We start from the raw sequence: 27,918 nt of genomic DNA, 5'->3' as shown, positions 1-27,918 counted from the left end.
AAATGTGATAATTTATTGTATTTTCAATATGTTCTAGAAAAGGGAATATTTTGATTTGTAGATTTAATTATTAAAAGGATGGTACAAATATGTTTGAAATATTAAATAAAATAAAAAACTTTTTTGAAAAGTAGATGATAATAATTTTTGTGTGAAGTTCAAAGAACTCTTTGTAAAGCAATTACCATCTTATCCTTGAGTGCCTCTGAAAACAAAGGAGCTGGAAAAAGAAGTAGTTGAAATTCAAATATCAACAAAGAGGCCAGATATCCCATGTTAATGTGGGTTATTTTTTTAAGTTTTTTTATTTTAGAAAGGTTTTATTTATTTTATGTTTTACAGTCCCCCCAATCTTGCTTCCCTCCCCCACCCCCCACAGAAGGCAGTCTGTTAGTCTTTATATCATTCTTGTAGTATGGATTGATCTAAGTTGAATGTGATGACAGAGAAATCATATCATTAAGGAAGAAACATACAGTATGAGGTATAGCAGAATTAAATAATAAGATAACTTTTTTAACAATTAAAGGTAATAGTCTTTGGTCTTTGTTCAAACTCCACAATTCTTTCTCGGGATATAGGTGGCTTTCTCCATTGCAGATTGTTCAAAATTGTGCCTGATTGTTGCACTGATGGAATGAGCGAATCCATCAAGGTTGATCATCACGCCCATGTTGCTGTTAGGGTGGACAATGTTCTTCTGGTTCTGCTCATCTTGCTCAGCATCATTTCATGCATAATATGAGTTTTTTTGAAACTTTTTATGTCTCCATTATAAATTAGGAGGAAAAAGTAAAGAAAGATGTCAGTCTTTGGAGTCTACTTTTGTCTTTATCCCTTCTTGGGTGTTCCTTTCTGGTCTCAGTATAATCACATAACACTTGGGAATAAAGATGCAGCCCAGTAACCCAGCACTGGAGGCAAGAATAGAGAAGATCTCCACTACTACCATGGCCTTGCCCTTGGTGCTCTGGTATGTGGGGAGGAAGGAGACCCACACACTGCAGAACACCAACATACTGAAGGTGATGAACTTGGCTTCATTGAAGGTATCAGGCAAATTCCTGGCCAAGAAGGCCACTGTGAAACTACACAGGGCTAGGAAACCCATGTAGCCCAGGACACAGTAGAAGGCAATATCAGAGCCCTCATTACATTGAATGATGATGTGACCAGGTTCAGAGTGTAGGTCCATGTTGGGAAAGGGGGGAGAAATTACCAGCCAGATGACACAGAGAATCACTTGAATCCCAGAGCAGATGAGCACAACACAGTTGGATACCCTAGAGAGCACCCACATCCTGATTCTACTCCCTGGTCTTATAACTCTGAAGACCAGAACCACCGAAATGGTTTTTGCCAAAATAGAGGACACGGCCACAGTGAACACAACTCCAAAAGTTGTTTGTCTGAGGAGGCAGGTGGCTGTAGTGGGACGACCAAGGAAAAGCAAGGAGCAGAGGAAGCAGAAGGTGAGGGAGATGAGAAGAGCATAACTGAGAGCCAGGTTATTGGCCTTGACTACAGGAGTTTCTCGAAACTTCACAAACACCCAGAGAATCAGGATTGTCAGGAGAGAGAAAGAAACAGCTATCAATGCTAAAATCATCCCCAAAGGATCTCCAATATCCAGGAAGGTCACAACCTTGGGGAGGCAGTGATCTCTGTCCTTATTTGGATACTCATCTTCTGGGCACCTCACACAGTGGTCCATATCAGAAAAGGAAAGAAATCTAGTCAGATTCAGTCTTCTCCAGAGGGTCTACTGCTACTGGCCTCCTCTATGAGATTGCCTTCCATAAACATGCTATTCACAAATTGTCTTCCTTATTAAAATGCAGATTCCTTGTGGACAAACACTCTTTTTGCCTTTCTTTGTATCCACAGCACTTAGCATTGAACTAAGCACACAAAAAATAAAACCTACTGCCTCATGTGCTCTGTAAATATAGAATCCCATCTTATAGGAGGTGGCTTCTCCTGTGATTAACTTAATGCATAATCCAAGATGGCAGTCAAAAACGCAAAGTGTTCTTGAATCAGCTTAAGTCTGACTAGACTTTATGAGTTCATTTGTTACCGAGTTCTTTCACTGTAATAGAAAACTTTCAGATTTTTATTATCACAAAAATGAAAATAGCCTCATAACAAATCCCTGAGGGACTTCATCATGAATTAAGTCATCTACCTTCAGCGAAGGGCCTATTTATGACTCACTTTTCCCCCCTTCTACAATTCAGGTTTTTTCATAATCAGACATGTCTTCACTATCAGATAAGACATTTTCCAGCTGAGAATTTGGGATTTTGTTTTGATTTTTAATATCAGCATGTGATTTCACCACAGTAGTTCAACTTTTTCAGGTCTTTACCTTTATTTTGGAGGTAGGTAGGAATCAGGAAGACAAGTTTGAATCTTTCCTCATATCACTACTGCCTGAGTGATTCTGTCTAAGTCACTCAGTCTCTTTTTTGGATCAGTTTCCTCATATGTAAAACATATTATCTATATAGCCTGGAGCATCAAATGAGATAATATTTGTCAAGTGCTGTTTAAACTTTCAAGAACCCTATAAATGCTAGCTATCATTATTTATCCACAGAAGAGTTGGCTTTTTTGTAAAGTGTGGTCTTAGAACAGTGATTAGTTTTCCTAATGTTATCAAAAAGTTAATATTTCCTCTATTTTAAATAAAGAAGAAATGCTTTGAAAAGGGTTCGTGATCTTCCTGAATTGCCATGACATATAAAATGCTATGAACTCTTGTCTTAGAAATTTCCTTGGACCATAGAGGGATTTTACTTTTCCCAGGGGCACAAAGCCAATATGCCTCACCCAATGTCTTCTAGACTCTAAAGTCAGCTCCCTTTCTCTTCACCATTCTGCCCTTCTCTGAGCTCAGAATTGTGATGACCTTTGAGTTGTATTATTTTCTGTAATAATATATATAGTCCTGCTTTAATCTGAATCTGAACTGAACAATAGTGTTTAGAAGAAAGAGCTCTAGCCCCAGGAGACAGAGGTATGAGCCCTGGCAAAGCCTAAATCAGATCTGAGGGAGAAAAATCTCTGTGGTCTCAAAAATAAAATGAAACATCTGGCAAGGATGATAGTGTAGGCCCTTTCACCTGTGAGTGGCACTGGTTGCAATCAGTGTGGGTTCTTTGCAAACCATGCCAAGGTCTTCAAGAAAAAATGAACATTTCAAACATTGTCCTTTCTACCCAAAGGAATTCACACCCCTCCTTAGTAGTGCTTGAAATGAGAACCACCTACTCCATTAAAAGTCAATTTTCTACAACATCCCTCACTCTCCATTTTCAGTCACAAACTGCCTGATTAGAACTCTCTCTTAAATTCCTTTATTCATGATAATATTATTTTCCCAGCATACTCCAATCTTTATCTTAAAGTATCCAAATCACTCTCTGGCCTTTGACTCCTTCTGGATTCCAATACCCACTTCAGCCACTCTGCCTGAGTTCCCTTGCTTCAACCCTCCTTTGGTCAAATTCCTCTCCTGCACCAAAAAGAAATCTGACATTTTGTGCCCAGCCTCAGCTCCCCTAAATTGCACCTAGACATTGGCAGTCAGATCCTAGATCCTAGCCAACTTTCTTAGGGCTTTGATGGTAAGTTTTAACAAGTAACTTGGGTGGGGGAAAATGTACACACACCCACTTTTAAGAATAATATGCATTATTAACATTTTTCTATACCCTTTTCTTAAGTCAATTTAGCAAATCAAACAAACTCTAATTTATAGAATCAATCAATTTCCCGTATGTAGAAGCTCACATGGAAATTTTAACAGTTCTCTCTCAGATGTGGGTGTGAGCTGACTCCAGCACAACCCTATTCCCTATCTCACAACACTCAGTCCCAGATTGAGAGCTGTGGTTCATGAGTCACAAAAAGATAAGGGAAGAAATCTATCTATCTATCTATTCATCTACTATGTCTCTTTCTGTCCATTTAGACAAATATATCCATACATGTGCATTTTATATAAAAACACAGATATATATATATATGATTTGATATAATTAAATAATTTTATATAATTAAATAAATTTATATAATTAAATAAATATATATAAATTCAATCATATTTTTCATAATGTTCTGATATCAGAGAACATTCTCAGACTGTCACTATTTTGAACTGTTTGTTTTTTATCTCAGATAATTGCTGTTACTATCTCTAGTGATTTATATCCTATTATTTGTGGCATGGTGGAAATTGTATATGACTTCAAAAGTTTATCTCCACACCAAATATCTCACAAGGTAAGCCCCTATAGATTCTTACCAATTTGGTTAGAAATTTCCCCTTCTGGGCACTGAGTACAGTTGAAGCAGCAGACTGGTTTCCCCTCCTCAGGTGTCTTCCTATAACCAGGGCTACAGCTATCACTACATACAGATTGGGGGACCTAAGCCATGAATAGGAGAGTAGAAAGAACACCATTAACTAGGGAGACATTTATGGTAGATGGTGCAGACCAAGACAATGTAGCCTTGAAAACAGCCCTGAGTATTATATCTTGTTCATAAGTAATCACTAACAGAATGTTTAAGGGTCTCCTTTCTAGTCCTCTCACTGTAACGAGTTATAGGATTTTAGCTGAAATTGTTGATCAAATGAGGACTTAAGCTTTATTATTTGTGAAATGACAGTTTTGGATTATATGATTTTAGGACATTTTATAATGTGAGCTGAATATTCTAGGGTAATGACCCATAGATCATGAATGAAAGACTGGTGACAGTCCAATATCATATTTAACCTTCTAGTGTGCACAGATCACAGGCTTGTAGGATGAGAGTAAAGTGACTGTCCTATAATATGAATCTGGTCGATTGTATCCATCTCCCTAGAGGCTAAGTATTGCACTTGACCTCTTGCCAGTCTGTGTGTAAAAGAAAAAAATTACTTATTTCTAGGAAAAGATGATGTATATTTGGAAAAAACCCTGTTTCAGTCAAATCCTCTTTCTGTTGGAAACCTCTTTGTTAAGTGAAAAAGATGTTCTATTTGATTGGATGCTGAATCAGAACTGAGAATGCTAACCAAGGCTATTTCTCTTTTCTGAGTAAAAAACATGCCTTTACGCTGTGGGTAGGTAAAGACTTGAATTCCATGTCCCCCAGGACCAACCATAACCAGTGACCACTTTGTTTTGCCTCTTTGTACTTCTTCTTTTAGGTAAAAGAGTATGGGAAACTCTGGGTTTCACAAGATTGAGAAGGTGAGGTACCATAATTCCAATGAAAGGAATCTAAAAGAGAATTTGGTTCCAATATGGAAGCAACACCACCCTTGGAAAGAAGATCCAGCTGCAGAAGAGACAATGATTTGTCTAGAGTAATGCTGATTTTGAGATATGGTTGATGGAACAAAACCTGATTTTTACCCAGCTGGTATAAGGAAGAGTGTGTACCCAAGTGTTGGTTAGGGGAAAATGTTTGGAGGGACTTAAGATTTGTGCCATTTTTTCGAGGGATATTATTTTTTCTATGTCTTCTCAGTAATGATCACTTTATAAAAACTAATTGATGCTACTTGGTGCAATATTGAGCCATTGATTCCTGGCAATTTATATTTGAGAAAAAATACCAAAATTGAAACCTGATTCAATTATCAGTGAAGACATCATCAAGATACTTCATGGTGACTCCTGGAGCCCAGGGGAAGAGATTGTTAGACTTATACTAGACTACAAATCATCATTATGAGAATCTTCATCTGACAGAGAGATATATGAACTAGAGTATGATGGAAATCATCTGTTAAAGCATATCAGATATCTGGCCAATTTGGGGAAATGTAGATCATACTAATTTTAGTTTCTATAGAAATAAAACTTCACCCAATAGCTGGGTGAAAATTTATTTTAACTCAGTTGAAGAGAGTGGAAGTTTCACCATCATTCATAGAGATGCAGGGAAGTGACTAAGAACAATGGTTTTGGATTCAAAGGTTCTTTGATACATTAAAAGGTTACTGGGTATCATGTTTCTTTTCTATAAAATAAATAGGTGACAAGGTGACCTTTGAAGTTGCTTCCTGTTCTTTCTCCTATGATGCTATCAGAGTGGTTGGAAAATGTATGTTTATTGGGGTTTTTTATCCTACAGCTTACCTCAAAGACATAAGAAAAAAAAGAATTGAGTGACATTTTATGTAAATAAATGTAGCATATTTAGTGGGGTAAGAAGAATAAGATTTGTTCTAAAGATTGAATATTTAAGTTGACATGCAAATAACCTCTGACCTTTGAATCTGTCCACCCCCAATTGATGCCTTCCACACACATGATGAAATCTTGACCAGGTGGAGCATTGGGAACTGAATTGGCCCACTTTCACCAGGAATTTCATGTCGTTCAGAAAGGTCACATAGTTCCTAATGCCATATTGAGCCTCAGAGTTTCTTTTCTCATCCATAAATACTTGGTCACCAGCACTGTTGTTAAACTAAATGTTTTAACAGATAGGAGTGGAGCTGAAAGGGAAAAGAAATCTCTATCATTCCTTAGTATTAGGGCTCTGTAAGAAGTAAGGTATTATACCAGAGGTCCTGGGGTTGGTGAACTGAAGTTTATGTCACTGTTTGGAAGGATGACAAATGTGCCTTGGATTTCTACCTGACACACCTATTAACTAAATGTCCTTGGGCAAGTCACTTATCCTCTCTCTTGTTTCCTTTACATGTCTCCTCTGGAGAATGAGGAAATCGCACCTCATAAGATAATATTTCAAAGCTCTTTATTGATTTTAAAGGACTAAAAAAAGATTGTCATGATTCTTAATAGTCATTCCTTTGAAACTGGAAAGGAGGCAACCCAGAAAAGGAAACTTGTAATTTGGGGAGAGATCTGTGTACAGAGAAAGTGAAGTGCTTTGGGCCATGCAATGATCTTGGTGGGAGATGGTTCATAGCTAGCATATGTACTTGGAGGGGAAAGGTTATTCATAAAGAATAAAATAAAGCATCAATCTGGTCAGCAATTATAAATAATCAAGTTGATTTGGATAGCTCTCCCTGATGATCAGTGTCAACAAAATTTGAGATTTTTAAGGTCTCTGAATGGCAACTACCTAAAAAAAGAATCTCATTATGCCCTCTGGTATTCTTGCCCATAATAAACAAAATTCTTTTTTACCTTAAACTGACTTTTTTCATTTCATTTCATCTTCTACCCTTCACTGAGGCATGCCTCAATCCTGAAAACATTGCTTTCTTTGTTATCTTTTTAGTTCTGCCTATACTTTTTTGTTAGATCATCTGATTTCCTAGTCATGGTGAAGGAGTCAAAATTCTCCTTGCTCCCCATTGCCATTTCCAGATCAAAATGGTAGGAATTTTCCTAGTGAGGTTGTCAAAGAGATTGTCACTGTATTCTTTAATTTGAGTTTAATAAGAATTCAGGCAGCATCAAGAGGCAAGTCCAAGAGAGTCCAACAGCATGAACTATGCAACAGAATCATCATATTCTTAGAGAAGGAGAAGGCCTAGCCTATATGTTGATCAATTCACTAACAAAATAGGACACAGAGTTTTGTGAGGCCTCTATGAGGGGACAGGACAGCCAGGTGGAGCAATGGATAGAGCACTACCTTGGAGTTAGGAGGATAGGAGTTCAAATCCCACCTCAGACACTTGTCACTAGCTGTATGACCTTGAGCAAATCACTTAACCTTGATTGCCTCATATCCAGGGCCATCTTTGTTATCCTGATTCCTATCTGGCCATTGAACCCAGATGGCTCTGGAAGAGAAAGTGATGCTGCCAACTTAGCATAGCATCCCATCATTCAAATCCAATGCACTTGCATGTCATGGCACCACCTCCTTGATGTTGTAGGCTTCTTTGAGAATGGAGGACAAACATTAGGAGGGGAAATCAGGCACCTGTAGTTCTGAAGCTGAAAGTTGACTTGACCACCAGTGTGCCACATGAGCCTTGATCTTTGAGTTTATGTCCATTGTGCCCATTGACAAAACATGTATTTATAGGAGAATTCCTCCTGGTGCTTCAAAGGTGTTCAGTGAGACAGTTTGAACACTCCCCAGTAGAGGAAGTTTAGAAGGGGAAATATCTTAAGGAAATATTAATAAGTTCAGTTTGATCTTGCTGAGTTTAATATGTATACAGAATTTCCAGTTCAAGTTGTCCAATAGATAAGTGAAGATGAAAACCAGAGGTCAGCAGAGAAGAGGTTAGGGCTGGATACGAAAATTCAAGAATCTTCTGCATAGAGAAGATCATTGAGACCATGGGCGCTATTGAAATCAGCAAGTGAAATGTTATAGGAGAGAGAAAAGCAGTGGAGTCTCCCAAGGATAGCATAACAGAGTCAAGATTCTAAAGTCTATAGATTAGAGGGTGGGTTCAAGCTATCCACATTCAGCAAGCATTGAGAAAACACCTACTATGTATCAGATATTCTGCTAAATATGGATTTACACCAAAAAGGTAGAAGCTAGGCCCTTCTCTCAGGTAACTCTAAATGCTGGGGAGACAATATGAAAACAGCCATCAACAAAATATAAAGTATATAAAAGGGATAATGGGTATTAATCATAAGAAGGAAGTCAGTAGCATGACGAGGGATTAGAAAAGTCTTTCTATAGAAAGCTGAATTTTATTCTGGACTTGAAAGAAGCCAGAGAGGACAACAGATGTAAAAAAGGATGGAGATATTTCACACATGGGGCACAGTCCACTGAAAAAGTTTGTTAACAGGGAGATGGAATATTTTGGGTAAGGAACTATAAAGATGTCGTGGAAATTTAAGATGGAAGAAGATTGGAAAATGGGGGGGGGGTGAACCAGATGACAAAGGGTTTTGAATGCAAAACCCAAATTCAATTTGATCCTGGAAGTAGAAGGGGAAAAAATTGGAGATAGGATTAATAAAATGAAATGTACTAGAGACAGAAAGAAAAAATGTTTCCTGTGTTCAAAATGCCATCTTCAAAAGTGTAACATGCATGAGACTATTGAAAACCATTAAGTAATATTTCATGTTAAAAATATCCAGAGTTTTAACTGACTAAAGCTTTATATAAATTAAGAGTATGACCAGAAAGTCCCCAAGAGCTAAAACTAAGATATGGTGAATGGAGAAAGACATAATTTGCGTAATATGAGTTTTGTGTTGGGTCCATTGTATGCTGCCCTGGCAGGATCATTTGTGGAGTTCAAAGATTCTGGGAGAGAAATCCATACTATGATTCCATTCAAAATACCAAGACTCAGCACTGAAAAGAACTAATTTTGAAGGGAAACTTACCTGCCAAGGATGAGGCACCCAACTTTCTCCAGTTTTCTCAGATGCAATTTCTGATTTCTTCAAAAGTTTTTCATGAAGGGCCGAAGCCACAGCATAAACAGCATTGTAGATGGTGTGACTCGGACCAGACATGGTCATGTCAAAAACGAATATAGGCAAATCCTCCAAGGTAGCATTTGGTGCACACTGCTCTGGCTCTAAAGTTTCATATTCATCCTGGCACCGAAAAGCTGACAACCAGAACTCCTTAAGCACAATGTCCTCTGACTCTTTATTGGGGTTCACTGTCTTGAGAAAAGACCTAAAATTAGGAACCTCACTGGTCAGATATGTGAATGACAGAGCTCCATAGAAATTATAATTATCTACATAGTGGGGCCTCATGGTGATGTCCCAATGAGAAGTGGTGATCCATACCTTATATGTTGGGATAAAGGAAATTTGCGAATGTCTCAGAACCATTAATGAATCTGTGTCACCATGAATCACAACTGTTCTGGTTGAAGATATAAAGATTCTGGGCATGAACACTGACTCGGATTCTTCATGTCGTCTCTCACTGACAGGAATCTTCTCTGTGAAGGATGCACAGACATCATACTTTGGCATCTCCCCTGTCACTTCCTGAAGGAATTCCTCACCTCGGAGATCATCCATGATCACCAGACCTACCCAGGTCCATTTGAAATGTACCAGTAATCGAACCACACCTCGGGGCAAGGAGGAGTCCCTGGGAGCCATTTGATAGATAGAGGGAAACTGAATCTTGTCACTCAGGATGGGATCAAAAGGGCCAAAGCTAACCTGAACAATAGAGAAATGAAAATTGGTGAATTTCAAGAGTGTGGTAGTAATGATAAAATGGCAAACTCATAAGGCCCTCTTTTCTCTTTGAGGATAAATGCTAATGATTTTAGAATACTCTCCTTGTTATAGGAGAATTTTAAGCAAACCAAATTTCCATTTTTATCCCTCTCATTTAATCACTTTTGCAGTTAAAAGAAAGAGTTCTCTGAGTCTCCAGTTATATGTTATACAACTAGAAAAATCATGGAAGAGAAGCAGATGAAAACCAGGAAAAAGAAAACAACTCCTTAAAAAAGAGAAGTGGCCAAGTGGGAAAAGAGATATAAAAATCCACTGACAAAAAACTTTTTAAAGAGTGCAATTGGGGCAGCTAGGTGGCGCAGTGGATACAGCACTGGCCCTGGAGTCAGGAGGACCTGAGTTCAAATATTATCTCAAACACGTATTAATTACTTAACTCTGTTACTTTGGTCATTTAACCCCATTGCCTTGCACAAAAAAAAGAGTACAATTGTCCAAATGGAAAAGAAAGTACAATTGCTAAGAGAAGAAAACAATTCCTTAAAAGTTAGAATCAGTCAAGTAGAAACGAATGACTCTATTAGACATAAAGAATCCATCAAACAAGTTCAGAAGAATGAAAAAAAAAGCAAGAAAATATTAACTACCTCAAGGAAAAAACAACTGACCTGGAAAATAGATATGAGACAACATTAGAATCACTAAACTTCCTGAAAGTTGTAATCAAAAAGGAAGGCTTGGAAAGCATTCTTCAAGAAACTATCAAAGTAAATTGTCCTAATGTCCTAAAACCACAGGGCAAAATAGGAATTGATAGAATCCACCATCTTTTCAGGAAAGAGAAACTCAAATAGAAATTCTCAAGGAACATGATAACCAAATTTCAGAACTGTTCAGGTCAAGGGAAAAAAAATGCTACAAGTTTCCAGGAAGAAAAAGCCTTTTTCTATTCCAACTATGATGCTAATACCTAAATGAGGAAGAGCTGAAACAGAGAAAGAAAATGATAGACCGATTTCCCAAATGAATATTGAAGCAAAAATTTTGGACAAAATACTAGAAAAGCAAAAAAAAAAAAACAAAAACCAAGATCTGAGCTCAAAACTTGAGGGATAACACTTATCCTTTGTTGGGCTTAATTTTCTCATTTGTGAAATAGGTATAACAATAGCACCTACTTTTCAGGTTTATTGTGAGGATAAAATGAAATAAGATATGTAATAAAAAATTAATAACCTCAAATAGTGTTAGTATAGCAGACATTTTATACCTGTATACGACAATAAAAACCTTGAAGTTTATATAAATGATAGCCATTCTGATTAATTTTTTGAATCTTTTGTAGTATTCCTCTCAACAACATTCTTAGCTGATGACAATGCCTCAAACTTCACCCCCCCAAAACCCTCTTTTTTATGAATTCCCTATTCTCTGCTCCTCTTTAAGTAAAGAAATAACTTAGATGTTTTCCATTTACTATTTCCTTCTTCTCTGCATAATGTGAACTGGTAACCTCTCTCATTTTAAAGACAAACCTCTTTGAATGCATCCTTGATTCCACCTGAATCCATCTTCTTCAAAAGATTACCACTTCTGTCATTTCTACTTTCTCACCAATGGATGATCTCTATTTTCCAGTCACTTATATATGGACCACTGTCCTTCCTTCATCCTAAAAACAAATCTCACTGGGTCCTAACAATGTAGTAGCTATTGTCCTATACTTCTCCACTTCTTGACTTAAATTCTTGGCAAGTTTATCAATGGTCAATGACTTCTCTTCCTCTCCTCTTACTTTCTTCTAAACTCTCTTCGATATAGCATCTAAATTCTTTATCTGAAATGGTTTCTTCGGAAGTCAACTATTATCCTTTCACTTTCAGACCTAATGGACCTGTTGAAATTTTTGTGTTAACTTCTCTGCAGTTTTGGATATTGTTGATCCTACTCTTCTCTTTGATGTCTTGCCTTCTCTTGGTTTTTATGGTGCTACTTTTGGGGGGTTCTTCTCTTGTATGAGTAATTCTTAGTCCCTTTTCCTGCATTTGCAGCAGGTTTTGGATGCAGTTAATAGAGCCCTGGATGTGGAATCAAGATCTAAGTTTAGATTTGTCCTTAGGCACTCCCTGGTAGCGATGATGATGTTTGTCCTTTGTTCTCAAAGAAGACCATGGTATCAGGGGAGGTGATACCATGACACACACGAACTGGATTTGAGTTAGGGGATGCTCTCCCAGTCACCATTCTCACTTTCTCCCCCATCTGGGTCCAATAGTCACCACTGAGCCAGGGTTATTAGCTATGACCCTGGGCAAGTCTTTCCTGATAGTGGGACCCTGGGCAATTCATCTAATTTCTGTGTGCTTCAGTCACTTAACCCTGATTGCCCCACATCCACTGCTATCTCCAGTCATACTGATTCATATCTGGTCACTGGACTCAGATGGCTCTAGAGGAGAAAGTGAGGCTATTGTCTTAGTCCAAAAATTTTCTAACTCAGATCCAATTCAGATGTATGTCATGGCATCATCTCCCTAATGTCATGGTCTTCTTTGAGAATGAAGGACAGACATTAGCAGCGTTAGCTTCAGGACAGCTAGGTCGCACAATAGATAGACCCTGACCTTGGAGTCAGTAGGACAGGAGTTCGCATCCAACTTCAGACACTTGACCCTACTAGTTGTGTGACCTTGAGCAAATCACTTAACCCCGATTGCTTCACATCCTGGGCCATCTCCAGTCATCTTGATTCTTGTCTGGTCACTGCACCCAGATGTCTCAGGAGGAGAAAGTGAAGCTTGTGGCTTAACACAGCTCCTCCTTCATTCAAATCCAATTCATGTGCTTGTCATGGCATCACCTCCCTGGTGTCAAGGTCTTCGAAAATAAAGGACAAAGATTATTATTAATAACAGCACATGCCTCACAATACTGTGGGGAGATTCAAGTGAGCTAATATTTGTGTGTTCAGTACAATGCCTACAACACAGGAGACACTCTCTAAATGCTTAATTCTACCCCACCACAACCTTACATAATGTTAATTCAACTCTGTGTACAATCAGGATATAGTACAATAAGAGGGCTATCCATCCTCTCCTAAACTGAAAAGTTTAGAAGGTTGCATACCCCTTATCACCCACCTGTGGGAAGTTATAGAGCTCCAGCAATGTACCCATCTGGACAGACAGAGCTGAGGTGGCTCCTCCAATGACAGCCACAGACTTGTCCTGCCTTCTGCAACTGTAGTTTGAGTCTGTCCTGTCAGCCACTGCAGGGAGCTCTCCAAGGTCCTCGCATCACTGTGGTAGGTATTGTAGATCTGGAATCCCAGAGAAATGTTGGGCAACAGAACAGGGTTCCTGTTGATCTCCTCCACAGCAAACATTATAGTCATGGTCTGCTGGTAGTTTTTGTGGAGCCACCTGCGTAAGAGAAAATCAGAAATAACTAACAAATTCTGGAAGAACCCATTTCAAAGGGAAATATATTCCAATTTCATGAGAACTAAGCCCTTTAGTCTATTTTGCACTCATAATAAAAATAACAGCCACAATAATTAATAATAATAATAATAATAATAATAATAATAATAATAATAATATTTCTGTGGTTCCAGGACTTTTTCTAGAAACTAATGATTATTATCTCATTTAATTCTCACAAAAGCAGGGAGAGATATGAGTTACTATCATCCCCATTTCACAAATGGAACAGTGAATGAAACAGAGGTTAAGTGATTTGTTCAGGGTCACCTGGCCAGTAAATATCTGAGAATGGATTTAAATACTAGTCTTTTTGACTTGAGCCTTAGCCCTCTACTTATTGTGGAACTTTGCTGCCTCAGGCTGATTATTGATAGCAGGTTTCCTTATTCCTGTATGACATTCCTGATATGATTCCTATGATGTTTAAATCAATTTACTTTGAATTACTGGTTTGATTGTGCCTACAAAATTCACTCATTTGTTCAACTAATAATTAAGCAAAAATGATATCCTAGAAAACAAGATGGTCCTTGTTCCCAGAGGGTTCTAAGATACAGTAAAAAAGGCAAGAAATGTCCACATACCTTTAATACAAAGTAGCAAGATGAACATGCATGATGCAGAAAGATGTAAGAATGATGAGTGGGGGTAGGGTGGGGTACACTTTGAAATAAAATCACTAGAAGCCAGCAGAGTCAGGATGATAGAGTAAAACTGTGAACTTGTTCAAGTTTTCTCTTAAAATAATGATACTAAACAAATTCTAGAATGACAGAACCTACAAAAACACAGCGAAAAAAAATTTCAGTTGAAGACAACTTGGAAGGTTGGTAGGAAAGGTCTATTGCACCAGGGTGAGAAGGGAGCACAATTCAGCATAAGTCACATCAGTCCAGCTCATCCCAGTAAACCAGGAGCAGGTCTCACAGCAATTAAATTAACTGCAATAGCAGCTGCTTCTGGAGCTCTCAGCCCACGGATGATAAGACTGTCAAATAATCTGTCAAAGAGAAGATTATAAGGGTCTCTTTGCTAGCACTGAGGTAGGATTCTTTTGCTTTGCCCATACTCAGATCCTGATCACAGTCCTGACTAGCAATCCCAGAACAAGAAGCAGTCCAAGGGCAAGGGTAGTAAATCACCAGCACATGGGACCACAGTGGAAAGGGGAACCTCATAACAGTTCCATGGCAGAAAAGAGTGCATGTGGTCACTCACAGATCAGAACACAAGAAGAGGAGTAAATACCTCCCTTAGATCACATAACCTTAGAAGAACTAATAACCTCAGGTCCTCAAAAGTATCTCAGAAAACAATTACACAAAACCCCAGAAACTTGGATCAGTATACTTTCTGTCCTGGAAGCAAAGGTCTACTTTAACAAGGAATTAAATCAAGTCAAAGCCTGGAAAATGAGTAAACAAGGGGGAGGCTAGGTGGCATAGTGGATAAAGCACCAGCCTTGGAGTCAGGAGTACCTGGGTTCAAATCCAGTCTCAGACACTTAATAATTACCTAGCTGTGTGGCCTTGGGCAAGCCACTTAACCCCAGTTGCTTTGCAAAAACCTAAAAAAATGAGTAAACAACAGAAAACACATCTGACCATTACTATGGTGACAAGTAAGTAAAAAGCACACACTCAAAAGATGCTGACAAAGTTAAAATAACCTACTCAGAGGCTCCAATAAAATAAAGAGTTGTTTTCAGGTCATTGAAAAGTCCAGAAAGGATTTTTTAAAAAATAAATGAGATAGAGGAAAAATTGGGAAAAAGAAATTAGAGTGATGTAAAAGAAAATCATGAACAACAAGTCATCAGCTTGGTAAAAAAAGATACACCAAAATACCAAAGAAAATAACACCTAAAAATACAGACTAGGCCAAATGGTAAGAGATATCCAAAAAATCAATGAGGAGAAAAATGCATTTTTAAAAAACAGAATTGGCCACATGGGGAAAGAGGTAAAAAAATTTACTGAGAAAAAAATTACTTAAAAAGCAGAATTGGCAAAATAGAAAAACAAGAGTACAAAATCTCACTGAAGAAAATAATTTATTAAAAATTACGACAGTTCAAATGAAAGCTAATGACTTTTTGATAAATCAAGAAATAAACAAAACCAAAAAAAATGAAAAGAGAAGACAATGTAAAATATTTCATTGGAAAAACAAATGACCTGGAAAATAGATCCAGGAGAGATCATTTAAAAAGTTGATTATCTGAAAGCTGTGATCAATGAAAGAACCTAGGCATCATCTTTGGATAAATTACCAAGGCAAACTGCCCTGGTATTCTAAAACCAGTGGGTAACATAGAAAATGAAATGATCCATTATTATCTCCTGAGAGAGATCTCAAAATGAAAACTGCCGTAAATATTATAGTCAAATTCCAGAGCTCTCAGATCAAGGAGAAAATATTGTAAAACCAGAAAGTGACAATTCAATTATCATGAAGCCACGGTCAAGATAATGCAAGATTTGGCAGCTTCTACATTAAAGGATCATAGGGCTTGGAATAGGATATTTAGAAAAGCAAAAGAGCTTGGATTACAACCAAGGATCAACTACCCAGCAAAATTGATAATACTTTTTCAGGGGGAAAAGATGAATAGTCAATAAAATAGAGGATTTTCAAACTTTTTTGATGAAAAGACCATAGTTGAAGAGAAAATTTGTTCTTCAAATACAAGGCTCAATAGAGGCATAAATGGGCAAACAGGAGAGGGAAAACTTAATGATGTCGAATTGTTCATATTCCTGCATCAGAAGATGATATTGCTAACTCATGAGAACTTTCTCATTTTTAGGGCAGTTAGAAGTGTGTGTGTGAGTGTGTGTGTGTGTGTGTGTGTGTGTGTGTGTGTGTGTGTGTACAGAGAGAGAGAGAGAGAACATGTGTGAGCTGAATATGAAGGAATGATATTTAAAAAAATAAAATTAAGGTGTGAGAGATGAATATATTGGCTGAAAAGAAAAAGAGAGAGGTAGAATGGGGTAAATTATCCCCCCATAAAAGAGGCAAGAAAAAGCTTTTACATTGGAGGGATAAAAGGGGGAAAAGGGGGTAGTGAATGGACTTTCCTTTCATCAGAACTGGGAATAATAAACACACACAGTTGGGCATAAAATATATCTCTTGTCCTAAAGGAAAGTAGGAAGGGAAGGGGATATGGGTGATGGAAGGGGGAGGACAGATTAGAAAGGGGAATAGTCAAAAACAAAAGATTTTTGAGGAGAGCTAGTATGTAAGGGAAAAGAGAATAGAATAAATGAGTAAGATAGGATGGAGGGAAATCAGCAAGTCTCTGATAAAGACCTCAGTTCTCAACCATATGAGTCAGATTTATAAAAATAAGATCATTCCCCAATTGATGAGTGATCAAAGGATATAAACAGTTTTCAGGTGAGGTTATCAGTGCTATTTATAACAGTATTAAAAAAGTTCTAACTCACTCTTGGTTGGAGAAATGCAAATAAAAATTCTGTGGTACTATTATACCTATAATTAGGACAGAAAAGAAAAAAAATTGCAAATGTTGGTGGGGATATAGGGAAAATGAGACAACAATGCACTGTTGGGTTTGTGAATTGATTCAGCCATTCTGGAGATCAATTTAAAACTAAGTCCAAAACTCTAAAAAAACTATGTATGCTCTTTGACCTAGCAAAACCACTGCTATGTCTAAATGAGATGAAAAAAAGGAAAAGGATCTATATGTACAAGTATAGTTGTAGCAACTCTTTTCTGGTGGCAAAGAATTGGAAATTCAGGGGTTGCCTATCTGTTGGGGAGTGACTGAACAAATTGTTGTGTGTGATTATGATAGAATGCTATTCTATAAGAAATAATTAGCAGGACACTCTTAAAAAACCCTGGAAAGACTTACATGAACTGATAATGCAAAGTGAAATGTCCTATGTAAACAGTAAAAGCAATATTATAGGATGTTCGGTTCTATGACTTAGTTTTGCTCAATAATGCAATGACCCAAGACAACTCTGGTGTATTTATGATGAAGAATGCTATCTATCTGGAAAGAAAGAACAGAGAGTTTTCAGAATACAGATTAAGGCATACTTTCTTTAACTTTGTTTTTCTTCAGGTTTTCTGGGGGGAGGAGAGAGTGTATGTTTTCCTTCACAACATAACTATCATGGAAAAATTTTGTAGGACAACACATTTATAACATATCAAATTGTTTCCTCAATGTGGGAATGCGGGAATATGGGGGGGGTGAGGAGGAAGGAAGGGAGAGAATTTGGAACTCAAAAGTTTTAAAAATCAAATGTTAAAATGGTATTTACATATAACTGAGGAAAAATAAAGTTCCTTGTTTAAAAAAAGAGAGAAATAAACTCACTAGAAAAGGCTTCCTAAATTTTATCAAACCTATTGAAGAATGTTGATTAGTGAATTAACAAATATTTAGCAAATATTTAGCAAATGTAAATAGGAAGTGAAGGCTGACTCAGATCCTGGAGACTCTCTGAGTACATAGATTGCTGAACCTGGACTGCTAAACTGAAACCTAGCTTCAGATCTGGGCAACCACTTTAACCTCAGGCTGCCTCAGTTTCCCTATTTGTACAATAGGGATAATAGTAGTACTTACCTGTCAAGGTTTTTGTGAAGATCAAATGAGATCAGATCATATTTAAAAAGTGTATAATATGTGGCCTGATACATAATACACAATTCATAAAGGCATGTTTTCTTGCTCCTCATTCTCAAGATGCTCATGTTGATGAGTAAGAAGGGAACAAGTAGTTAGATGAGTCCTGACAGAGAGTTTGAAATACCTGAATTGAAATCCATTCTCAGGTTCTTACCGTGTGACCCTGGGCATGTCATTTAATCTCTCTTTTCCTCAGTCAGTGCACAGGGATGAATAATAGTACCTCTCGACCAGGGTTTTTGTGAGGATCAAGTAAGATAATAATTGTGAAGCACCATATAGGCACCATTATACGCTAGCTCTGTTTCAATATCTTTATGATCATCATCACTGGGCAGAGGGAACTGGAGGAGCAATAATCAGAGGGAGGTTGGGAAATAAGAAGCCACTTGTACAAACAGCAGTTGTAGTCAGGCCTTGTCAAAATGTCTCACTTCAAGAGCAAGGGTGTCATAAAAGCCTCCCTTCCTCTCTTTTCAGTTAAGGATGGGGAAGAAAAGGAAGCCAGAGTTACCTAAAAGACTATAACCTGTAACAAGATTTTACCAGACAACCCACCAGAGAGATGAGTTCATTCATGCTAATATTCTCCAAAAGATTTATAATCGGGGAATGTCCCTTGCCAGCTCCCATTTTTAAGGAAAATTAGCCTAGCAACTAGGAGAAGAATCCAAACAGTCCCTTGTGTGTTCACATTCAATTAACTATATTTACAGGAAGCAGCTCTTTTCCCTTACCAGGTCTCTGAGCATTTGGGATGCTGTGTCCGTTCTTCTCATACTGTTTTCAGGCATCCCTCAAGTCAAAAGGCACACCTCCTCACAAAGCATTTATTTGTCTTCTCAGCTGCTTATGCCCACCAGCCCCCAAATATCTGGTCTTCACTTTGGTTGCATCCTGTTTATACCTCTCCCACTAGAAAGTAAGGTTTCTGAGGATGTAACACACAGTAGATGCTTAATAAACGACTGCTAAATATCACTTATCTTCTCTAGTACTAGCCTGAAACACTTCAGGATGAGCTCTTGTGTCTCCATCAAGGACAACTCCTTATAAGGAAAACCAAAGACCACATAGAGGGGGAAAAAAGACATTTTCTTCACAATAGCATCTTGGAATAAAGCTCCATATAGGCCAGGAACACTTTCATCCCTCTAAAGCCAACCATCACTAACTTTGCCAGAGAATAATGGAAGATGAAGACAACACCTTTCCTACTTGCAGTTTATTACAGTAATTTAGATCCCTTAATATTAATCTATTAACTAATTCTGTATTGCAATAACAGACTCACTTTGTCTACCACTTTGACTATGAGAATTATAAGCGGGGAAATAATTATAGCAGCATCAAAACTGGGTCACAATAAGTAGGTGGCATATGAAAAAAGGTGGACAGATTGAGAAGGAATTAAGAAAAGTCCAACCCTACCTTTCTAGGTAACCTGTCTACCTTGTTCCCAGGGACATTTGGACCAATATTCACTAGCCTTAGATTTCAGATTTAGCTTCCACTGAGTTGCTGACTTCTGATGTGTCTCTTTAAAAGACCCATTTAAGACCAGTCCAAGGATATAACAGATCTAGGTATGAAACTCAAAGAATATTTAGCGTTCCCCCCCCAAATAGTTTATTACTCAAACTATCAAGCTTCACTGATTGCAGCAGGTCTGATTAAAATTGTTTTCAATTTCAAATCATTGCATCAAATTAGCTTGAAAATAAAAAATTACTATGCCTTCTGAAGAAATAATACTAAAGGGGGTGGCTAGGTGGTGTAGTGGATAAAGCACCGGTCTTGGAGTCAGGAGTACCTGGGTTCAAATCTGGTCTCAGACACTTTATAATTACCTAGCTGTGTGGCCTTGGGTAAGCCACTTAACCCCATTTGCCTTGCAAAAACCTAAAAAGCAAAAAACAAACAAAAAAAGAAATCATACTAAAGACATTTACAAAGATTTAACTTAAACATTCCTTCTTAAAAATTATTTCTCTTTCTCAAAAACAATTTTTAAAAAATTACTATATTTTCAAGAAGTAAATTAGTTGGAAACCTCTAAAATGACAGATATCTCTTATTTAAGCTTAAAGCAAAAATAAATTTTTAAACTGGAATTTATCAAAGATGAATTGGTATAAATTATTTTTGAGTCATAAATTCCCAAAGTACTGTAAAAAAATAAATTCCTACCCATCACAAATTCCTAAGGAGTAGCCCCATCTCATCAAAAGTAAAGGAGAGTAATGGGGAGGAGAGTCAGTTTTTCTAAGCCAAGGAAAACACACCCAAATAAATTCACCTTAGCGGAATATAAAGCTTTCCAGGTCTTTAAAATTTTACTCAAGGGTGGCTAGGTGGCACAGTGGAAGAACACTGGCCCTGGAGTCAGGAGTACCTGAGTTCAAATCTGACCTCAGAAACTTTATAATTACCTAGCTGTGTGGCCTTGGGCAAGCCACTTAACCCCATTGCCTTGCAAAAATCTAAAAAAAAACCCAAAACAAAAAAAATTTACTCAATATTTTTTCTTTATTTTCAAATATATCACCAGAAAGTAAGAAAAGTAAGATAATAAATATGTAATAGTTCACTTAAACCCTTAGAAAAATCAATACATGCCAATTGCTGTAAATCTCCAAATTAACATAAATATTTAAATGTTTTACGTGTGTGTATGTGTATGTGTGCTAATGTGAGATATATATATATATATATCTTTATATATGTATGTGTGTTTGTGTGTGTGTAGATATAGATATGCCCTTAGATGATTCAAACTTGAAAATCACACTCCCAGGAATTCTATAACAACAGAAAACTCTTTCACAGAATTGATCAAAAATTAATGATTAGTTAGTTCAAAACATCCCTTTAGGTATACAAAGGAGATTTTATAAGATCTTTTCTTTGTAATGATCAATTTTCCTTTTGAAAATATGTATATAAATTCTTGATTAAAATAATAACTTCAAATAACTTAATTATCAATCTCATGATTTTCATAAATGAGAGTCAAATATTGGGTGAAACTTTCTCTTAATATAGGCAAAACAATTTATAATTTCTTGAATTACAATTTTTCAGACTATAGCAAGAGGTCTGCCAGAATGACCTAATCACCTACTACCTTTTTATTAATAGTACAACTCTTAATCTACCAGCATCTAGATTACACAAGAAATTGCTTTGCCAACAATATAGGTGATGCAATCGTTTGCTAAATTAAGCAATAACAGGAAATTTAGAAATATAGCAATACTGTAAACAATACTATATAAAATTTCAAATGATAATGGATTCATTATCTCAGGTGACCTTAATTTAGCAGAATGCAAAATATTTTTGGCACTGTTATACTTATCATATTTTAAAACCTATGTAAAGTTATTAAATATGAAGCAATTACCTCTTGTTAAAAGAGCTAATAAAAACAATGAACATTTATTTAGTGTTTGTCCCATTCCAAGCACTGTGTCACTTCGCAATCATGTGATTCTCACAACAACCCCCGGAGAGGGGGCTTTTAATGATCCCTTTACAGAATAGAAAATTAAGGTAAAAAGAACTTTCTTGGGACCATATAGTTCACAGATTTCTTAATGCCAAATAACAAACATCTTTTTGTGCTAGTCTGTAAATTACCATCATAATCTTGCTAAAGAGAGCACACTTAGAACCTGTTCTTATTTCCTTCAGGACACATTTTGATTTATATCCATTCCTATCTCTAAATATAAATGTTAATGGTACAATTTGATTTCTAAGATCTAATAATCTTAGCACTTTAAAAGAAAAAGTCAATTATCCATAAATTCATATTTCCTTTTTTAAAGACATGTAGTGACAATTCCCAGCTCTATAAACTTTTGCTCTACTTTCTCAAAAAGCTAGGATCCCCTGCCTTTACCTTTGAGGTAACATAAAGAATATCAAACTTCCCATTTCTATTCTCCTGGAAATTTCAAACTGCATATACTAGGAAATACATATAAAGTTTTGCAAAACAGTTTGAAATGACTCCGGCTATCATTAGGTTAGCTTAAAATGGGTTCAGCTAAAATATCCCAAGATTCTAAGCTGACCTATTGCTTTTTGGAACCAGGCAAAGAGACTCACAAATTTCATTTCATGCTGATAGGGCAAGCCAGTTTCCCCAGGCAGAAATCTTCAAAACATTCATAAAGTTTTTAAAATAGTGGAATTAAAATAATAATTAAATAATTGAACAGGACATGGAAACATTTAATATTTCATATAGTAATCAAAAATCACAATAACTAATATTTTTTGCCATATTCAGTATTTCCATACTGTTAGATTTAATGTAGCCTTCCTACAGATTGATCCTGAAAGGTGAGTGAACACGTTTAACCAAATGATTATCAAACCTTATTCTTAGACTAAATTTGATTGCAGACTGATTTCTAAAAATCTCCAATTTAGAATGGAAGTCAAATTTCTAATCTGAGCCAACAAGCATTGGGGCTAAATGCTAAAATCTTAAAACACTGATACCCTAACTCAGTTGCTACTCTGGTACTGATTATTAATTTTATTTTACATCGGCTTTTTAACAGTTAAATTCATAATCCAAAAGAGCTAAAGAAGAATTCACAAATCTAACAATATTATAACAATCAAATTAAGGTTAAGCATTATCTTTATACACATTATAAATTATATAACTGGAGGAATGACTTAAAATCATAAGTTCAACAAGTTTCCTGACATGGTTTTATAATAATAATAATAATAAATAATTATTATTATAATTATTATTAAATATTATAAAATTTCACTTACAATCCAGAACTGTTCTCTTAAAGGTATCATACATAATCTTAATTTATAATTTCAACAATTTAGGATTGTTTTACACAGGGACTATTTATTCCACACCTTTTATATAATGGGATTCACTATTTCCAGCTAATCTACTGCCAAAGACTGTAAAGTGATATAATATAACAAGAATGACTTGAAATACAATGTTCTCCATTTTGATTCCTCCTAGTCCTCTTCAATTTTATCTATTGACTTTCAAAAAAGTTACAAAATTTTTTATTATCAATCTTTCACCTTAAAATAAAGTTAAACTGGGGAGGCTAGGTGGCACAGTGGATAGAGCACTGGCCCTGGAGGCAGGAGAACCTGAGTTCAAATCTGGCCTCAGATACTTAATAATGACCTAGCTGTGTGGTCTTGGGCAAGCCTCTTAACCCCATTGCCTTGAAAAAAATAAAAAATAAAAAAATAAAGTCAAACTTCCTCCCACACTCCCAATTTGCTTAAACCATCTGAAGTTCCTACAAGGGTACCCAGAGTAACTACCCAGGGAAAGGACTCCCTTGGGGCCACTCATCTGCTATGTAAAGGATATGTTTCCCATTTGTCCTCAGATTTTCTTATCTCCTTTTCATATTTTCACTCAAACCTTTATTGCTCTTTTTAAATCTTTCAAATTCATTTCTCAGCCTGCCCAACCCTCCTTTACATACCTTATCCCAGACTGCAAATAATATTATTAAACCAATGTTTTACAACAACTCTACTTTCCCAAGCTATGGAATTCATTTTAACCCAGGGGACTCTTTCTGTTAATCTGCCCATTACAAAATTCAGTTGTTCTGTAGGAGATCAAGGAACTTCACATCCCTCCTTCTTCAGAAAGGAAATAGAAACCTGCACTGTCTATTCCTAGTCCCAATTAAGGAAGAAGTTTGTGGGACAAATTTGTTTTTAAAAAATTATTAAGATATTTTTAATAATTACAAAAACTTTTATGTTACTGTTGACATACAAGAGTAGGGTTCTAGTTACCCCAAAATCCATGAGCAGATTACAAAATGCAGGCCTTCTTAATACAGTTTTGTAAATTAAAAATCAAACTTTCCATTTTTTTCCTGCTTCTCTTCAACTCTTAAACTCTGGAGAGAGTTAATACTTATTACTTTTCAAATGAAGAGAGTTGCTTTTCTCCCACACCCTTCAGCAATATTGCTTATGAGAAAGTGGCAATGTACATTTTAAATAAATTATTGAAATCCTAAAATGATTCAGTAAAGACTTCTATAAAAACCCTGATCAGTGTCTTACAAGACAAGGAACTTAGTTTTGTAATTTTAGGCACTTTGCCCTGATGTCAGATATATTGGAGGAGGCAGGGGAGAAGGGAGGGAAAAGAAAAGCCACTTCTCTAGATTTAACTTGAATATCCCAGAATGGCTTTAATTAGAGCATTAATGAATCTAACTGGAGATCCCTGTCTTCCTCCTAGCAAGTTACGGACAAATCCACAGACTGTTTGGTCTGAAATGTAATCAGCTTGGAGCTGCAAATTAGAACCCCACCAAATGAATGATTGCACTTCCCATGCTAACTCCTGGGAGAATTCACTTTTTCAGTTTTCTTTCTTACTAAGTTAATCCTAGAAATCCCCACACAATTGGACAAACAGAACAGAGTCTTAGTGGCCTAGAAAGTGAAAATTTGAGGTGAAAAATTACTTTCTTTCCTTATTTTAATATCTCATTTAGTTTATTCACTTTATCTTCAGCAAGAATCCTTTGGACATACCTCTGCCTAAAGAGACTAAGAACGAGGCCTCTCAGGGACCTCTTGGACACTTTTAATCACCTCTACACTTTAATTTAAAGGTGTTCCTATCACTTCCACAGCTTAATTTATATGTAACCCCCAAAGTTTGAAAGTAGGGATGGCACTTTAGAGTTTCTCTCAGAGTATATTAGCCCAGATTTCATTATGTGAAAGCCTAGTCCTGCAAGAAATTCAGAATATATTATAAGAACATTTGTGGTTCCCTAGCAATTGGTTTCTTATGCTGAATATCCATAATAGCTCAAATTTCCCAAAGGGCCGTTTACTATGTGTACAGGTTTTCTCTCTCAGTTTGCTTCAAAGGATCTTTTTTAAATAGATGCATCTACAAGATGATTGACCTCCCTATGAGAGTAAAAATTAGATAAAAACTGGGGCACAAACACAAAAACAGACATTGAGACTCATATGTGCTTAGCCAGATACAATTTATTTACATGGCCCCAATTGAGAGGAGCTCCTTGTTAAGAATCTAGAGTGCAAGGTTCTGTTTCCAGCTAGCTATAACTGTCAAGAGACACATAGTTTCTAGAGCAATTTAATTAACTTATTCTGCAAGGCAACGGGGTTAAGACCACACAACTAGGTAATTAGTAAGTGTCTGAGGCTGGTTTTAAAATCCTGACTCCTGGGTCAGTGCTCTATGCAATGCGTTACCTAGCCACCCCTAATTATTTTATTAATAAAGTCAGGAGATTATTAATAAAAATGATGGTCATATGGCCATCTCTCTTAGACAAAAGACCCACAATGGTGATGAGACCACAGGTTATATTGTTTGGCCTTTAAAGAGGGCCCTGACATGAGGGATGGAACACCATGAGATGCAAGTGAATTGGATTTAAGTGAGGGAGTTGTGCAGTCAATAGCCTCATTTTCTCTTCTGGAAGAAGTTACAGTTTATAGAGCAGAGGGGTAGTATTCAACTGGGGTTAACACAGTACCATGAGTGAGTTAAATTACTTGGGGTGCATGACTTAGGTCACTGAAATCTTGGTCAAAGAGACATCAGTTTCCATATGAATTGGGTTAATAGGAGAATCAACCTTTCTCTAGACCTGTCTGAGCAAACACAGTAAGCAGAAATATATATCTATTAGCCCTTAACTAGAATTTCTTTTACTGTCTGATAAGATCATGCCCTGTGTAATATTTCTCTCACTGATTGTTTTCTGGATAAGAAGGTAGAAAGGGGGGGGGACCTTGGTTTTAATAAAATAATTAGCTATTACATATTAGAGAAACATTCATGTCTCACAATCTTCCTAGAGAAACAAACCCCAAAACTTCACGCCACTCAATTGAAAATCAAGCACCTCCAATATCTCTAAATAAGACATTTCATCAAAAGGGTTTTTTTTAATCCCTGGAGAATGATATATTTACTCTAGCTGGTTCCTCAACAGATTTCTGTCTTCCCAACACAAGTGATTCCCCCAGCTTCCAGTCACAACTGGAATCAAGCCTGTTAGACTTCTCTAGTCTGGAACAGAAAGCCATCCATGCATGGTATTAGTATGGACTCTGAAGGACCAAATATGACAAGTGGGACAATAAGGGACAGAGAATCCGAATAACTCCTTTCTTCTTACCTTTTTCAAGGACGTGTTTCCTGGGGAAGAAAAGAAAAGTATGGAGTGGAAAGATAAAGACAAAGACAGAGATAAAGAGAGAAGAAATAGTCAAGATAAAGATAAAGGCAAAGACAAAGAAAAGCAGACGGAAACAGACAAAGATAGAGATATAAAGTAAAAAACAGAAATGAACAATGAAATGGGAAAAAAACTAGAGAGACAGAGAAAGAGAGACACACAGAGACCAAAAGGCAGAGAGAGATGGGGTAGATACAGAGATAAATATAGAAAGAACATTTCTTCTCTTTAGTTTTGTAAGAGTATCAAAGAAATGAAATCTAATTTGCAAGAACAAAAATTGGAGAAAGAAAGGTGAGGATTTAGTACTGAGGCTTTCCTGTTTTTCTACTTCTTGAAAAGAGAATGCTCACTCAGTGAAAACTGATTCTTTCATGGGGAAAGGCACTTACTGATAATTCCTACAGTCTTTGTTAGGCTGACTTGAAAAAAGTGCTGCTGTCTTGATGTTGCTGACTTTCACTGAATATAGAGGGAGAAAGCTTCCAATCACCACGTCTCCATCTCTGCTGAGGCTGGGGCTGATTTTGTGGAAGCAACCAGGTTCCTCTGCTCTACTCACAGAAGCAGGAAGTTGCAAGAGCAATGTTAAGAGCAGGATAGGAAACAGTCTAAAAGTGTCTCTCAGAATGTTAAGCACCATCTCCCTGAACATCAGCCAAAGCCCCAAACCTGGAAGGAGCCCAGGAGCTGCCTGGACCAGAGGAACGTCAACTGTTTGGATCACTGACTGATGGGGAACTGTCCAGCATCTGAAATATTACTGCTGTCAGTCTTGAATTCTTCATCTATATCTGTGGAAAGAAAAATGAACATGAGTCATGTCCTTGTCCAGAAAAAGGAAAATGATTTAAGACCAAGGACTAAATTTATAAGGTTCCCCCTGATATTTGGCAGCATTGCCTCTGAATAGCTTCATGGTTAGTTACTGGGAGGGGTCCCTCCCCTGATCCCCCAATCTCCAAAGACACATCTGAGTCCATAGGGAGACATAAGAATTGTTTGTTCCGGGGGCATCTCCAGCTGAGTCTTGGCATCTAAGGTAAAAACAAATGGAATAACATGTTTTGGCTTCTCCTTCCCTGTTTTCAACAAAACTCACCAGATATTTGAAACTTTATTGAAACTTTCTCAGTTGGAGACACTTGTGTATTTCTGTGACAGCACAAAGCTGCAGGGACTTTGTAGAAGGCCCATGTGAGAAGACTCTGGGAGGGCTACTGGATCTGGCTGTTTCAGAAACTATTCAATGTGAACAAACACTTTCAGTTCAGAGAACTGATTTAAAGTCAAATACATTATGTGAGAGCTGACCATTCATGGCCATAATGTCTACAATGTTCACTGAGCCA

At 36.9% G+C, this 27,918-nt stretch overlaps 1 protein-coding gene across 1 annotated transcript; it reads right to left on the bottom strand.

The window, feature by feature from the left end:
• Positions 1-805: 805 nt before the first annotated feature.
• On the bottom strand, positions 806-27,209 carry LOC141499661 (vomeronasal type-2 receptor 26-like). Its single transcript, XM_074202312.1, is given in 9 exon segments — positions 806-1,719; positions 4,316-4,436; positions 6,279-6,353; positions 6,355-6,489; positions 6,491-6,508; positions 9,303-10,101; positions 13,260-13,383; positions 13,386-13,555; positions 26,959-27,209. Coding segments are annotated over 9 exon segments (2,607 nt in total).
• Positions 27,210-27,918: the final 709 nt, after the last annotated feature.

This window comes from Macrotis lagotis, chromosome X, assembly GCF_037893015.1.
Source record: "Macrotis lagotis isolate mMagLag1 chromosome X, bilby.v1.9.chrom.fasta, whole genome shotgun sequence".
In the NCBI taxonomy this organism is placed as follows: Eukaryota; Metazoa; Chordata; class Mammalia; order Peramelemorphia; family Peramelidae; genus Macrotis; species Macrotis lagotis.
This window is presented reverse-complemented; position numbering and strand designations above follow the sequence as displayed.